The 17400-nt window shown below is 42.7% G+C and overlaps 1 protein-coding gene across 1 annotated transcript in view; it reads left to right on the top strand.

The window, feature by feature from the left end:
* Window positions 1-17400, top strand: part of fras1 (Fraser extracellular matrix complex subunit 1) — a 265678-nt gene that overhangs the window by 226474 nt on the left and 21804 nt on the right. Inside the window, exons 47-53 of the mRNA XM_071923837.2 lie at window positions 5192-5316; window positions 8890-9030; window positions 10075-10302; window positions 12414-12527; window positions 13761-13911; window positions 15582-15741; window positions 17009-17177. Of these exons, the coding sequence (XP_071779938.2) occupies window positions 5192-5316; window positions 8890-9030; window positions 10075-10302; window positions 12414-12527; window positions 13761-13911; window positions 15582-15741; window positions 17009-17177 (1088 nt within the window). The remainder of the gene's footprint in view (window positions 1-5191; window positions 5317-8889; window positions 9031-10074; window positions 10303-12413; window positions 12528-13760; window positions 13912-15581; window positions 15742-17008; window positions 17178-17400) is intronic.

Raw genomic sequence — 17400 nt, 5'->3', positions numbered from 1 at the left:
AATGAGATAAAAACATCATTCAGAAAAATACATTCAGCTGCATAGCATTCATACTGGCAGTGAGTACAGACGTTTGAATCGACCCACACAGTCACTAAAGCACATTCAAACAAGCACAGGGACTTTGTACATTATTATTTGCAGAAGTACGGCATAATAATCGCCTGCATAGTGGGGAAAAAGACTTATGTGAAAGACAGGCTCTCAACAAACTTAATATTCCTGTGACAATAGCAGTAGTACATTTAAGGAAACGACATAATTGAATGAATGAGTGCTGTGAATTAAAAAAAAATCATATTACTATTTACTGTGAGGATCAGTTTGAATTCTGGACATGGGAAATGAGTTTTTGGAGCCGGGAGAATATTATTTTGGTTGGTTTGCATTTTTAAAAGGTTACATTTTATGTTACGTGCTTAGGTTTATGGGTAGGTTAGAAATGCATCAGCGAGTGTTCACATCACTTTGAGGCTTTCGCAAATTGATGTAGACAATGGAACGTAGATGATATAAGCAGGTGTGTGTGTGTGTGTGTGTGTGTATCAAAGAGAGAACGCAGCAGAGAAATATTCACACACGCTTTGATGAAACTCAACTCATATACCGTAAATTCATATATAGCCTACATAGTCTGTCTTTTATAATTACTCTGCATGCACACACACACACACACACACACACACACACGCACACGTATGTAAAAGAGGCAAGTGTAATGAGCCTTGCTCCAGTTCCTCTCTCTCTCTTTTCTCTCTGAAGTGTATTCCAGCTGCGTCTTTAAAAACAGACACACACACAATGTCTGTCCCTCTCTTTCTCCCACACACACCACACACTAACACATGATCACACACACACTTACACCAACACACATGCTGTACACTCGCTCTTTCTCTCACACACACACACACACACATACTCAACGACTCCAGCTTTAATTGGCTCTCTTCGCTCTGCTCAGTAGAAGCCCAAACTGTTGAAATATAACAAACTCATAATGCAATCAAATTTCCTCAGCGCCATCAAAATCCATGTGAGGTGTTTTTGATTTCCACTTAGAAAAAAATCAATTCCTTCTCTCACGTCACCTTGAATTGTTTCTGCCGCCCCATGCAAAAAGAAAAAAAAAAAAAAACGCAAGCAAGAAATTACAGCTGTGAAATTACGTCTGGAAGGAGCAGGGAGAGGCTGATGCATCGTCTAACCACAAAGAGGTGATTAGCTTCTGTGCTGTTGAACATTTCTGCCTCAGCTGAATGGATTCGCCACATCGCCGCACGCTCTCGCAGCATGCTAATTAGCTGGATGTTAACACCGCTCTCCAATCTCCTAGCATCAGTTCACCTCAATGCCACAGAGGGCTCCGGATAATTACCGCTAGCCGCTAAGCCAATCTGTCATTCCCATGCTAACACACGCCGCGCGCTCGCCGCTCCTGTGGGATAGGTTGTCGGCCTACGATGAATGTCAAGGTGACGGCGCCGAGAGATGAATGCCCGCTTTCAAAGCCGAAGTCCTGAAAAGACTCATTAACTCGCTGAGGGCATCATACCCTTTAGTGCCCAGACACATGCTGCTGTCCAGGGAATTGTCCTGTGAATCAATGAGGGCTGTAACACTTTGTCGCTCCTCCAATCCATCTGATGCACGCTGCAGGTTTGGCCTAGATTCACACTTTACACAGAAGTACAAAGAGTCAAAGTCAACGAACACTGATATACATGCAAAGGAATAGATGCAGCTTCTGTTGTTCGCTCTGTAAGAGCAGCCTGATGCTAATTCTCATCACGACTTCAGTGTTCCTGCAGCTGTTCTGCTGTGGAACTGTTCCCCACATCTGCTGTGGAACTGTTCCCCACATCACTTCTAAGAGACTTGAGTCAGCTCCACCAATCAGAAGAAATGTAGCACTAGCCTGTAGTCAGTTCCACCAATCAGAAGTGATGTAGCACCAGTCTGTAGTCAGCTCCACCAATCAGAAGTAATGAAGCACTGGCCTGTATTCAGCTCCACCAATCAGAAGTAATTAAGCACTGGCCTGTAGTCAGTTCCACCAATCAGAAGTGATGTAACAAAAAGCCTATAGTCAGCTCCACCAATCAGAAGTAATGTAGCACTGGCCTGTAGTCAGTTCCACCAATCAGAAGTAATGTAACAAAAAGCCTATAGTCAGCTCCACCAATCAGAAGTAATGTAACAAAAAGCCTATAGTCAGCTCCACCAATCAGAAGTAATGTAACAAAAAGCCTATAGTCAGCTCCACCAATCAGAAGTAATGTAGCACTGGCCTGTAGTCAGTTCCACCAATCAGAAGTAATGCAACAAAAAGCCTATAGTCAGCTCCACCAATCAGAAGTAATGTAGCACTGGCCTGTAGTCAGTTCCACCAATCAGAAGTAATGCAACAAAAAGCCTATAGTCAGCTCCACCAATCAGAAGTAATGCAACAAAAAGCCTGTAGTCAGCTCCACCAATCAGAAGTAATGCAACAAAAAGCCTATAGTCAGTTCCACCAATCAGAAGTAATGCAACAAAAAGCCTGTAGTCAGCTCCACCAATCAGAAGTAATGCAACAAAAAGCCTGTATTCAGCTCCACCAATCAGAAGTAATGCAACAAAAAGCCTATAGTCAGCTCCACCAATCAGAAGTGATGTAGCACTAGCTTGTAGTCAGCCAATCAGAAGATAACACAAGCATCAGGCCTGTAGTCAGTTCAGCCAATCAGAAGTAATGTAACACTAGCCAGTAGTTAGCCAATCAAAAGTAAGATAGCATGAGCATCAAGGCTGTAGTCAGTTCAGCCAATCAGAAGTGATGTAATAACGCAAGAACCAATCACAGCTCAGCTGATTTTATCCAACATGTTTGCACACCAGTAAGAGACAGAGAATTATGTTGAACTGCCTGGTTTTGATTTCATTTGATTATAGAATTGAGACAGTGAAATCTGAAACCACAAATGGGATCAAATCAGTTATTTTTTGCTGAATTTTAAAACTTACAACCAAGACCATTAACCTTTACCAGCATTAGATTTACGTTAGCTAGTATTGAGTCTTGACACTGCAACATTTTCACTGCTCCATTACTGCTCCTGGTCCGCCGACCGGAGTTTTAGTTTTACAAACATTTCTCCGAATTCAAAATTAAGCTCATTTTCTTGCCCTGATGAAGAAACATGTTGACTCTAATGACAGTAAAGGCTTTTTCAATTTCAAGCCTTTAGTCTCTTCCCTCCTCACTGCATTCAGAGTCTTTGACTTTGTGCACGAACAGCAGAAGAGTTCACTTTTTTCTCACTGGAGGCCTTCAAACTTAGAGCTAATATATCAGTTTTCTACTGATTTGACTCGTGCTCCCAGTGAGCTCCTATAAACCTGAGGACTCCACTACTTTTTCTTGCTAACGCAGCATTCAGCTTGCATCTAAACTCTTGTAAACAAAACTTGATATTTCCTGTCAAGACAAATGGGACGAAAAATACAACTCGCTTTAATATGACGGGTGAAAAAAAACAGGATTTTCATCACGGAATAAGAATATTGCGTCTCTCCCTCTCTCCCCGCCTGCCTGTCCTGATTATGATGATGTATAAACTTCCAGCTGGGGAGTTGGCGGTAAGAGCGAGAGGACCGCGAGCTTGTGCTTGTTTCACTGTGTCAGAAGTTGACGTGAAGAAGATTGATGTTGAAAAGCCTCCGTTTCCCATTTCCTCCAGGCCCTCGCGACAGGTTGAATGAATTATTGGACGCCCGTTGATATATAATATGCGGGCTGCTTCATTGGGATTTCTTTATTTTGGAAAGTTCCTGCAATCTGCACGGGGAAATAACTTGTCGTCCCTCGCTCTCTGCTCAGGGAAATAACTTTGGTTCCGTCGCCGGGCCGTAATATTGGACAAGTTATTACAGTCACATCAAAGTCAGCGGCGGAAGTCCATTTGTAGCTCATATATGAATATCCCTTCGTATAATGACAGGTCTGGAACAAACAATATCTGCCTAATTTAAAATGTCTGCCAACACGACATGAACTTACTGGAGGTGATGAAATGGCGTTCGCTTCGAAATGATACGGCGCACCTGCAGGCGTCAAAACCTCAAGATCACTGTAGTAATTTACATAACAAAATGAAAGTATTTTTGCTTTGTTTTGGTGTCTAGTATAAGCTAGTAATATTGTGCTAAAATTATAGAGCAGGCTTTGAAGTATCATTCAAGCAAAAGAAGAATGGAGAAAATGGACGGTAGATTGAACTTTAAGTAAGATTGACTTCACTAACTTCCATTCATCACACGATTGGTTGATTTTATGTCAGTGTCACGCACCTCTTCGTACAATAAACATATTGGTAAACAAACATTATCATACAAACAAAGCGCTACATAGCCATTCCCACGTAAATCCACCTTTGCTGAAAGCTATTTCCAGTCTTTCATAAGCATCCAACCAAAACAAATCAGCAGAAATAGAACTCATTTTGCTATGAAGCAAAATACATTTTGGATCTTTGTACAGGCGATTGCCTTTAATCTCGTGGAGTGTAATGTGTTTGATTGTTGCAATCAAACCTGATTAAGTTTCCCGCTGAGTTTTACTCCGCAGAGCTGACGGAGAGCGAGGAGGAGCCGCAGACTTCTCCGTTAGTTTGGGTTCAGTTTAGTTTATTTTCAAATAAAAATGAAAACCGGAAAAGGAAAGAGAGGAGAAATGAATTCTGTGCTCTGGGACAGAAAGAAAGCCCAAGGGGATTATATAAACACCTGATGCCAAAAGAAAGAAGATGAAAACAAAAATTAAGATGACAAACACACACAGATGAATCAGAAACTAAATGAAACTGAGATGTAACACAGAGGAGAGCGGTGAAAAAAACAACTACATGCATTAATAACAAGGAAGGGAAAGAGAGTGTGGTAGAGAGAGGCAGGGAGCGTGTGTGTGCGTGTGTGTGTGTGTGTTTGTGTGTGCATGAGTGCGTGTTTGTGTTAGCATCAGTGTGTGTATGTGTTTGCGCGTATGTGTGTGTGTGAGCATGTATGAGTGATTGTGTGGGTGATCAAAGAAAGAGAAAGAGAATGCATGTTGTATTGGTTGTGTGTGTGTGTGTGTGTGTGTGTGTGCGTGTGTGCGTGTGTGTGTGTAAACTCTCAAACTTCGGCCAACAACTGTAACTTCTCTCTCCAGGCAGCCGCATCAGCACGTTCACCCAGGCCGACCTGGCGTCGCGCAGCATCCAGTACGTCCACACCAGCGAAGAAGAGAAGCACGCCGACCAGTTCTCCTTCACCGTGTCGGACGGGGCGAACGAGGTGAGCGGGGGGGCAACACTCTGAAAAAGTAAAAAACCACTTCAAGGAACCATTAGGGGGTTTGTTTAGGTTGCAACCATATGGGAGCCCTGGGGGGTATTTCAGAAAGCAGGATTGGCAAGTTATCCAGATCTGTTAACTCAGAATTCACAGAAATCCGGGATTTTCTGTTCCAAAAACTGAGATCAGAGTAAATCTAGATCAGTAACTATGGCAACTTATGTTCTCAAGCTAACCTGCTCTGTGGCAGGTTTACTTGAGGCTTACTTGAGTTAAACCCAACTGAGCCTGCAGCATTTAAGCATCACACAAGTCAGTTTGTTCAACTTTTCTGGAAAATGGCTTTAAACCTGTCTTGAAGATCCCGTTGACGTGGAAGCTCAAATTATTTGCAGGGCTTTACTTTGAAAGAGACTGCGATATATTTTATCACACCCACCTGTAGCATATCATCGCAAGTGTTACCGTTTTTCAGAAGAGTCAATTTATCTAGCCTTCTTCAGCCTCACATTTCCCCCTGACCTCTGTACACATGTTATGCATTGCCCTTCGTTTATTCGCTACTGGAAGCTTTCTGTATAACATTGTAGATAGAGATAAGAGATAAATATTAATTATGAATGTGATAAACCTACCCTTTATGTTGGCACGTGTGTCCTGGGCGTAGTAGTTGGCTCTGATGTGCTCCTTCATGCCATCAGTTATCTACCACTGTTCAAAGATAGGGCCAGCTCCTACGAGTTTGAATTATGTTCTTATACTTTTTTTAAATTTGTTGCCAAGTGCATTTCATGCCGCCTGGATTAGGCTACACCTAAATTAAATGTAAAAAAATAATTAAGAGTGTACAATTCAGGCAATAGCCTATGTTGCATCCTTCCTATTAATTAAACATTAGTTTACAGAGGTATGTTAAATGTTGAATGACTAAAACAAGCATTAAACTTGATAGTTAACTTACGCATTAACTCTATCTACAATTTTTTGCCATGCCAAGTCTCACAAGTGTTGCTGATGTGTATTTATTTTATGTTTTTGCTGAAATTCACTACAAGCTGTCATTAATATTTCTTGTTCAGCTGGAGTGAAATATGACGCTCTGTTCTGCTTGTCGCCTCTGAATCCATGATTAATCCTATTTTCAGTCCTCGATTGAGGATGGCTTTATAAATTCACCGTGAACGCGCATAGTTCAGTCTCAACCTATCCGGAGTTGATCAAGCCCGATCACTGAAATCTGAATTAGTTGTTCTGGAACCGAAAATTCCCGCTATGCCGTGTCTAGCTCACTCAAGTCAGAATTCAGGATTTAGTTTAGGATTTCTTAAACCGTCTTTCTGGAATACCCCTTTGAGGAACACCTTCAGAGTGAAAAAAGTTTACAAAGAGTTCATGAACCCTGACACTAGTACCAGGAACCTCTAACATACTGCATATAGTAATAATAATCAGCTTTATTTTATTTATATAGCACTTTTCAAACCACAGTCCAAGTGCTTTACAGTCAAAATAAAAGAAAGTCCAAAGATGATAATAACTACTAAAAGAGACAAAGTTAAATAACAACAATAAGATGAAACAATAAAAGGCAAAAACAGAATAAAAGCAACATAAAAGAGGCAAAAACAGCATAAAAACATAGCATAAAAGCAACAAAAAAAGAGTAAGCAAGGATCCTAAACAGAATAAAATGGAGACATAAAATCAGGACAAACTATAAAAAGGCTTTTTTAAACAAGTGGGTTTTGAGAAGGGATTTGATCTGGAGGGGCATTTTTCTAGTGAAGAACATGTCAGCCCCCCCTTCCCTGGAGAATAAACACAAACAATAAAGTCACATTTTCACAATAGAGTGGAGTAAGCTAGCAAATAATGAGAGCAGAGATCCAACAGAACGGAGAGTCTTGTAACTCCGATGGGTGTGGAGTGTTTTTTTGAAACTGCGTTAAGTGAAAGTGAGTTTTGAAAGGCAGAAATCACCTGGACAGGTAATCATTAAGTCTCTGGTATTGATCAACAACTCCATCAAGCCGCCACAGATATATTATGTTCATTTTGTGCTACGGGGCAGCAAAAATCCCTCTTTAAATTACCAGTCAGTCTCCCTCAGGATCCTGTCAAAACCACCCAACAAACCATTCGTTTTTAGAGTGGCGAGGGAGTGCCAGTCCAACCCTTCCACCCTCATGCATAAATTTGCCTTGCTAATCCAGACTAATGAGGACCACAAGGACTTGAGTAAACATGTGAAAAGGTCATTTGGCCTTCACGCCCGGCTGGCTGGAGTGTGTGGAGGCTCTTTGTTGGCCGCTGCAGCGCTCGGTGTTAGTGGAGTGGTTTGGAGCGTTTACTTTGTTTTTAACCCTCCTCTCTCCAGACGGGTGGCTGGGTCACTTCCCTTTAGGGATAGGCATCCATATTCATTATAAAAGTTTTGCATAAAAGTATGTTTTTTGGGGATTTTAAAGTCGTCTACAGTAGAATATTTGACTCATCATGTACTGAGATGGAGTTGCTCTAAGACATACCGACACACTGGCTCTATCACAACTACAGCTTCTGCTGTTTAGAGTGAGAGAGAAACTTGGATGTTAGAGGAAAAGGGGTCACTGGGGTTTTAAAGGCCCCTCCCATCATAGATGTGTTGTTGAATTAGGCCAGAAACTTATCCAGAAGGCTCAGTGGTGAGGTCTGCACCGCCCACCTTCCACATCTTACTGTGGCACATTCCTGTCTGTGCTGCAACATGAGAGTGTAATCTTAATGATGTTTATACGCCATTAAGGCTTCAGATCTGAAGTGTTTATTCGGTGCTTGGGAGCTCCCCCATAAGAGCCGGGGTGTGTGTGTTCTTTGGTTTGTTTGTTTGTTTGTTTGTTCACACTTTCTGCAGCTTAGGGGAATTACAGTATGTGCTCTTTAGTCCTGCATGAGGGAAACACAGCGTGCGCTCGTACACCAGGCGGGACGGTAGGAGTCACACTAGTATGAGCCGGCTGTAGGTTGGTGTGCGATGCATTCACAGACTTGGAAATAACTTGGTAATTTTCTGTTGTGGCTAAGTCAACACATGAATTAAATATTCTCTCTTTTGATTCTCTTTTGAACTCACTTTGATGTTAACAGGTGGAGTTTTTAAAGTCAATGTTGTTTCACTCATTACTGTCATGTATACCCCCCCCCCCACACACACACACACACACACACCACCCACCCAAGCACCTGGAAAGTGCTAGCGTACTTGTTTTCTTACAGTTGGCTCAGAGGCCATGGCGTTCAGTTATTGGCAGATTTTAAATCTACTCAGCATCATCTCCATCATCAATGCTCTCAGTGCATTAAGGATGTGCACACATTACTAGCCGACACTGAAAGTAATATTGCCTGTGGATTCCTAAAATATGAAGTCTGTGATGCACGGATAATATGTCAAGGTGAAGGGAACGAGCAATGTTGCCTTTAATAGGGACGGGACAAATTCAGTGTGGATAGCAGAATGATATACAGTAAGAAAGAAATGAAGAATACTGTTAGTCAAATCCATTCCTGCTGTCCTGTGCTCGTTGTGTCCAGGTTGCCCAGACGTTCTACATCACCATCAAGCCGGTGGACGACTCTCTGCCGCTGCTGCAGGTTCCTGGCATGAGGGTCCAGGAGGGAGTGAGGAAGACCATCACCGAGTTTGAGCTGAAGGCCACCGATGCGGACACCGAGGTACGACCGCCACTGGTTTGGAAGGCTTAAACCGGAGCGGGAAACTTTTTTTTTATCCGCTGGCTGCACAAATCCCTAAAAATTCACCAGGAACTTTCAGTGTTTTTCCCGTCAAACTGATTTTTAGACCTCGAAATGATGAGTCACCAAACTCACTCACTCATTTTCTACCCGTCTTCTGTCAGTCAGAAAGCCGGCTGTTCTCTTCACCTTTCTTTTCCCTGGCAACTTTATTGCAGAGATTTTTTTTGTTGCTTAAAGGAAAAACTCACCCTCGGATCCTCTGACACTGTTAGATATCATCACTGTTCAGTTCATTCCAGGAGTTATTTTGTGATGAAGTGTTGTAATTAACTTTTCTGGTGAACCCATTTTTCCCTCAACCTGCCTCGTGTACTTCTGCTTTAGCTAGTGATTTCCTACAATTCCCAGAATGCCTTTCGACAATCCCCAAAGAAGGGGTGTAAACTTGTTGCTTTCAGTAAGTAGGTAGAAAGAGTGTTAGAGCAAGAGAGTGAGAGTTTCTCCAGTTGAGAAAAAGTGAGCGTCACCCCTTACTCAAACCTCAACCTCTCAGTCTTGATGCTGCATTGCATTCTGGTCTCTCTCCTGCTCCTGTGGGTGGAGAAGTTGGTCTCTCTCCTCTTCTACGATGGATTTCTCCCTGTATGATTGTTGAACGTCTCTCGGTGCAAAATGGCGGCTCTAGAAAGAAGCCCTCGCTCTTTGATTCTGAGGGACTGACACCAAAACCTGACGTTTACCGCTGATGTTTTACATCCTGAAACATTTTCTCATATCAAATCTGATTAATCACTTAATTAATTCATCAATCACTTCATTAATCACTGATTAATCATACCTAAATCAGTACTTTTCAAGTGACCAGGAACCTTTTTACACAGCGTAAAGACAAAACATTAATGACATTCTCCCTTCTCCTCCTTCATCCTCACTGCTCTTTCAAACTTCCCATTCCCATTTCACCTCTCCTCCACTCCTCTCCTCCCCTCCCCTCTCCTCCTTCCTCCTCTCCATCTCCAGGCGGAGTCCGTGGTCTTCACCGTGGTCCAGGCGCCGCGGCACGGCACCATCGAGCGCACCGGTAACGGCCAGCACTACCGGCAGACCGGCAGCTTCAGCATGGACGACATCTACCAGAACCGCATCAGCTACAACCACGACGGATCCAACTCCCTCAAAGACCGCTTCACCTTCAGCGTGGCCGACGGCACCAACCTGCTGTTCATGGTGGAGGAGGCGGGCAAGGAGGTGAGGGGGTGTGTGTGTGTGTGTGTGTGTGTGTGTGTGTGTGTGTGTGTAGGGAGGAGAAGCAGTGTATTGACATTTTTATTACCAAGGGAATGGTGATTTAGCAGTTAGATATTGTGTGCGTGTGTGTGTGTGTGTGTTTGAAGGTTGGTGTGTGTGTGTGTGCGTGTGTGTGTGTGTGTGTGTGTGTGTGTGTTTGAAGGTTGGTGTGTGTGTGTGTGTGTGTGTTTGAAGGGTAGTGTGTGTGTGTCTGGCAGGATTCTGACATTTTTATTACAGTGGGATGAGTGAATTAGCAGAGTTAGTGTGTGTGTGTGTGTGTGTGTGTGTGCGTGAGTTTGAAGGTTGGTGAGTGTCTGTATGTGTGTGTGTGTGTGTGTGTGTGTGTGTGTGTGTGTGTGTGAAGGTTGGTGTGTGTGTGTGTGTGTGTGTGGGGCAGGATTCTGACATTTTTATTACGGTCGGATGAGTGAATTAGCAGAGTTTGTGTGTGTGTGTTTGAAGGTTGGTGTATGTGTGTGTATATGTGTATGTGTGTGTATGTGTGTGTTTGAAGGTTGGTGTGTGTGTGTGTGTCTGTGTGTGTGTGTTTGAAGGTTGGTGTGTGTGTGTGTGTGTGTGTGTGTGTGTTTGGGTAGGCACTGACCTTTTTATGACAGAGGAGGCACAACTAGTGCTAGTGTGCTTGTGTGTGTGTGTGTGTGTGTGTGTGTGTGGTGTTAATGTCGTTTTTATGGTGGTAGTTATGAGGAAGCCTCAGGGTGAATTGACTTCGCAGCCTGTCAGTTTGGCTGTCCGTCTCCCCCCCCCCTCCCCCTCCCCCCCTGCTAATCGACCACATGATTAAACTGAATGGCAGCAGGCTATTGATACCCCCCCCCCCCCCTCCCCCCCCCCCATGTACACACACTCTCTATTATCTCTCCTCCACCTGGGGAACTGTTCTGTGGTCATACGTGTTCTGCAGCTCAACAGGCGGGGGGGGGGGGGGAACCAGAGCTGCCCCACGCTAAATAATGTATGAACTCCTATGAGACGCTGTGGATGAAAGCGTCCGTCGGATGTCATGTGTCAGCGCTGGTGCTGACAGAGTCTGCATGACGACAGGCTGCTGCTCTGCTGTTCTCTCATGCACCGGAGTGACCATCTGTCCAATAAACACAACGGCACCCCGCAATATTGTATGTATTTTATCTGATTTTGACAATTACTGTGGTGAAACACGTCAGAATTAAAGGGGGATGAAGCGTTGAAGTGACAATCCATGACATTTACATCTAAATAAATAAGTTTTTCCACTCTCTATCACAGAACAGAACACAACAGTGATCCAACCTATATCCAGTTCATACATCTTCTCCATTGTCTGTTCTGGTAGCTCTTTCCTGGAAAAAATCCTGTGTGTGTGTTGCGTTTTATGTTTCTGGTTTGTTTGAAGTATACTGAAGAAGAAGAACTGGGTAGTTAGCATGAGCAGCGATAGCCGCCATGGCTGAACAGACAGAGAAAAGAGAAACTCAAGCTGCAGCAACAGGAAATCCAAGCTCCGCCCACACTGTTTGATTGACAGGTGATCTGTGGGAAGTGCAGTGCAGAAACACCACAGCAGTGAGGCTGAGGGACAGAGATGTCACCAAAGATGGCATCTCTTCCATCTTTTTTTTTTGTGATCAAATTTTTATTGGCCATATGCTTTTTTTACACACAAACACAAGAAAACAAAAACACAAAAACCACATACACCTACATACTCATAAACATACACTCAAGTCCCCACTCCCCCCTCCCCACAGGACCCATCAACCCACAGGACCCATCAACCCACCCCTCCAAAATCACAACAAAATCACAACAAAATCACAACAAAGTCAGCCCAACCAAATTCAAAGATTAACAAACATAGGTCATACCTTTACCCATACAATCTACCAAATGGACGTACATCAAATCAACTGTGATGGGACTCAAAATACCACAGTTATAAATTAAATTACACAATATTACCTAACTCATTGGAATAATTCATCACTCTCCTGCTGGTTCAGCATCTCGGCATCTCTTCCATCTTTGAAACGTATTTCTGACATGTCTCGACTCCTGTGGCGTTCCAGATCGTGACGGCCGCTCCCCAGAAGTTCAAGATAGATATCCTGCCGGTTGACGACGGGACGCCCCGCATCGTCACCAACCTGGGCCTGCAGTGGCTGGAGTACATGGACAACAAGGTGCGTGTCTTCCTCCTCCTGGTTCAACTCTCTCAGTTACAGACAGTTTAAAGGGATGTTGAACTTGGGCGGTACCTTGGGTTGTGCAGCTTCCTGGACTTATCTGCTGCTCCGAGACGTTGTTAGACGAGACGATGTTCTAAAACCTTTTAGTTTGAACAAGTGTAACGCTGAAATTCTTCTGACCGGATTTCAGTGTTACACTTGTTCAAACTGAGAGGTTTAATAAACATAAAGAAAGCGATTCACTTAAAAAAAATTCAGCAGAATGACTCGTTTTTTATATATTGTCAGAATCTGCTTTGTCGGCGTTCCTTTATGTGCTAGAAGTGTGATTTTCAGTCTGTTCCTCCAAAAAAACACAATTCCCCGATCTCTACCGGAGCAACAGATCACAGAATCACTGATTTTGGGGTTTTATCATGGAGGAAGATACACAACCCAAAGTTCAACATCACTTTAAAGACTCTGCTGTTCGTCCTTTAGTGTTGGATCGGTTTCATATTTATATTTAGTATCTATAAAAGCAAGTTTATTGTCATTTGCCTGTGCAAGTCCCTCTCCTCTTCCTTCATAACTCCTGTTGAGCTGCCCATGAGCAAGGCACTCCCCTTCCAAATGCTCACTGGTCCATCGGTAGACTGTACAGGTCTGAGTGTTTTGAACTGGGTGAGCAGGAGGCGGGGTGTCGCTGCAGGACGGCCTGTATGCTCAGCAAACATTCCCAGAGTCAATGAAGTTTTAAAGCTGACTGTAGGAGAGCATCTGGAAGCGTTACCGTGCCAACACAACTCTGTGGGGAATTTTCTCAGAGTGACTGTGCAGCAGTGATATACAGTATGAAATGAGCCTGTGTGATTGACAGCAGTGCAAAGAGAAGCTCTTCCAGTCTTTGCTCACAGTGCGTAATTGACTTGCTCCCCCTACTGGTTTAAACAGCTCAACACAACACAAGCTGTTGGTTTCTTTAGTAGATGTTGTAAGAATCCCACTCCATGCATTTATCCTGCATCTATGCTGTATTAGCACTGCAGATAATTCATTCTTGAATGTTGTATAATTGAGCCAAATTAGTATAATGCAACACAAAGCTCTTGCATCTCTCTCTCAACCAAATAAATTCCTGGCAGCTTCCAAAGGCTGGAAGAGAGCTGAACTTTTATCAAACTGTTCCTCAGTTCTGCAAAAAATATTTTTCCAATGACTGCATGTTAACTGTTAAACGTCCTGCAGGCCACCAACCTGATCACCAAGAAGGAGCTGCTGACCGTGGATCCAGACACGGACGACGGGCAGCTGGTGTACGAAGTCACCGCCGAGCCCAAACACGGGTTCCTGGAGAGCAAGCTCAAACCTGGCAACCCGGTCACCACATTCACACAAGGTACCGCTCCGTGGAGGAGGAGGAGAGAGAGAGAGAGAGAGGAAGAGAGAAAGACAGACAGAAAGAAAGAGAAAGAAACAAAGACAGAATGAATGAAAGAAAGACAGATAGAAAGAAAGAAAAACAGAAAGAAGGAAAGAAAGAAAGAGAAAAACAGAAATAAAGAAAGACAGAAAGAATGAAAGAAAGAGAAAGAAAGAAAGAACGACAAAGAAAGAGAAAGAACGACAAAGAAAGAAAGACAGAACGACAGATAGAAAGAAAGAAAGAAAGAAAGAGAACAAAGCGAGGAAGGGTTAATTAAGTCACTACATCATTTTCACCTCCGTTTCTTTTTTCCTCTTCTCTGTATTTCTTTCTATCTTTTCATCATATTCACATTAACATAATCTGAAGCTATTTCTGTTCTGCTGAGCGGGCGTTAATGCCGTCTTCCCTTCCCTTTAGCTGATGGCTGTTTAATATATTTTTTTTGTTTTTTTTTTCCTTTTATTTTACACTATTGTGCACATTTGTAGAGAAAAGCGCTGTACAAATACATTTCCGTCAGCTATATTTCAGTATTATATATTGTAAGCGGAGGGAAGAGCGGTCTCCTGTGGTTCGGCTTCAAAACACTCATTAGCGCTCTCAAGGTTTCTGTGGGCGCCACTATAATTTCCCTGTTTTTTTAACCTTTGTTTATCCGACGTGCGAGTTTTTTCACTCTTATTAGCGCTTTTGTCCACCGAAGCAAAGTTTAGCTCCTCGTTCAAAGGCACCTCGGCCTCCGCTCACGGTTTTCCAGCCAATTTGCAGTTTGAATCAGCGGCGCTCTGATCGGATCGCACGCCGGCTTATCTGCCCTCCGCCTGGATCAATGTCAGGATGCTGCTGCAAAATGTTGAGCCTCTTCCCTGCAGCGCATAGCAACTCAAACAGTCGGTGTCAAGTGTTGCATTTTAGAGTTGCTGCACGGAAACATCATCTCCTTAATAATAATAACCGAATATACATAAACTCATATATAAACTTTATTTGTAAAGCACCTTTCATACATGGCTTGCAGCTGAACACAGAATCGAACTTTAAAACAAATAAAAACAACACAATTTGGTAAGAGCATCATGAGTTTGATTTCTATAATCAGTTTCAACTTCAATAAATTCAATCATTCCATACAAATTCAGAAAACAGAATTTAAATTCAGTCGTCTGCTGGAACAAATCTCATCACTTTCAATCTAAGTCATTTACACAAACACAAGATCTCAAGTCAAGACTTTAGAAACCTTTTCAAGTCATCAAAGTACAAGTCAAGAGTACAATTTAAAACAAGGAAACAACAAAAGAGATAAAAACAATGAGGGTAAAATAATAATAATAATCGATTTTGCAGAACTAACTAGAATACTGAAGCAAGTCTAAACCTTATCTCATTTACTCTCATATTATGCAGTCTGCATTAACTCAGTTTCCATGGTAATATTCAAATTCAACTGTTCATGTATACAGGGATATTCTTGTGGAATATGCTGCTATATTCCAATAATCCTGAAGAAGACTGAGCGCCAAAAGGGATTTAAGCAGAAAAAAAATGAATGAATGAATGGATTTTTTTTTTGTTTCACGTTGCATGAGTCGTCTCCCCTGCACCGACAGTAATCTGACCCCCGTTCCTCTGTCCTGCAGCCGATATCAACCTGGGTCTGATCCGCTACGTCCTGCACCAGGAGAACGTCCAGGAGACCATGGACAACTTCAAGTTCCTGGTGAAGGACAGCAAGCCCAACGTGGTCAGCGACAACGTCTTCCACATCCAGTGGTCGCTCATCAGCTTCGAGCACAAAAGGTCCGCGGATAACATTTATTCACCGTTTACCGATAACATTTACAGCACTGATGACAGCATCTGAGACAGTAGACAACTTGTTGAAGGCAGTGAAAGTCACTCTGGTTAAAAAGTTGGCTAAATACTTAAAACGTAAGTTTAAAAAAGTACTTTATTTGTTATGATTAGCAAATATTTTTTCTTACATCTGAATCACAGAATAGAAAATAATACTTGAGGTATGATAAGTAAAATACAAGATTTTATCGTGAATCACTGTGGCACATGGTACGGCTCAGTTTGAGATTGTATAATAATTGATCTATATATGATCTATGGGTCTGGTGTAACTTTGCAACAACTGTCCAAACAACCAATTTAGTTCACTTGACAAGCATTTCTGCTACAGTCCCTGTTGAAGGTAGAATTCAACAGTTAAAATGTATTACGGCCCATAAGATTTTACAAGGTCTATGTCCAAATTATTTTACCGGGTATTTTCAGTATGTTCGGGACTCTCATGGCCTGAATACGAGGGCTAGTGTATCTAACCTGAAACAACCCAGTCTAAAAAGTAAAGTAGGGAGAAGGACATTTCTCTACACAGGGGGGGGGGAGTGGAATAAAATCCCAAATGAAATTAAATCTGCCCATTCTCTGAACAGTTTTAAAAAACAACTGAAAAAATGGATGCTGAGTAAGTTAGTATAGTGGAACATCTTTTCTAGGACAGTTCTAAGTTTGGACTGGTTTCTGAACTTGTGTGGTTTTTTATTATTTTCATGACTGTATAATATTAATGTTTTTAATTAGGTGTTTTTAGTGTAAAAATGGGACATTAGTAGCACATACATGTCACTCCCTTTTCCTGCCTGCCTCCTAGCCTAGACCTCAGGACCGCAATGGAAATAAGTCATGTGACTTTTTTGCGATATCCTGATGAATTTTAGTACTGTATGTACATTTGTATATTGTAAAGTAAATCAATCAATCAATCAATCAGTCAAGACAATACAGACAATACAGTAGAGAGACAATCCTGTAAACATAAGGTCAGAGGTTTGATCCCAGAAATATCGAATGTGTTCCTGAGCGAGACACTGAAGCCCTACTGCTCACTCATTGTAAATTGATTTTGACAAGTATAAAGTATAAGCTGTAGTATAACATCAATGTAAAAAAATTAAGGTGTTAGGTTTTAATCCCGTGGTGAGGCAACATCGGGTCTCAACTCTTTAAAAAAAGTCAAGGAGTGTGTGGGTTCTGATGTTCTCTGGTGGTTCCACAGCTACAACGTGAGCGAGAAGGCGGGCACGGTGGCGGTGACGGTGAAGCGGAGCGGGAACCTGAACCAGTACGCCATCGTGCTGTGCCGCACCGAGCAGGGCAGCGCCACCTCCACCTCCGGCGTGGGGTCCCGGCCCGGGCAGCAGGACTACGTGGAGTACGCCGGGCAGGTGACTGAGCCTCACTCCAACCCACAGCTCGTCTGACATTATTAGCATGTTATTATTGTTAATTACTTTTTAAAACAAAGTTATGAAGCGCTATAATCAACTACTGAAACCTCAACTTTGCTCCACCATCGGTTTGCATTGGCCTCAGAATACAAACATCATCATCATTTTGGTTGAACTAAACTAGCCAGCAAATCACCATGTTGATTATCCCCTCGTTCTC

Source organism: Centroberyx gerrardi, chromosome 8 (assembly GCF_048128805.1).
Source record: "Centroberyx gerrardi isolate f3 chromosome 8, fCenGer3.hap1.cur.20231027, whole genome shotgun sequence".
In the NCBI taxonomy this organism is placed as follows: domain Eukaryota; kingdom Metazoa; phylum Chordata; class Actinopteri; order Beryciformes; family Berycidae; genus Centroberyx; species Centroberyx gerrardi.
This window is presented reverse-complemented; position numbering and strand designations above follow the sequence as displayed.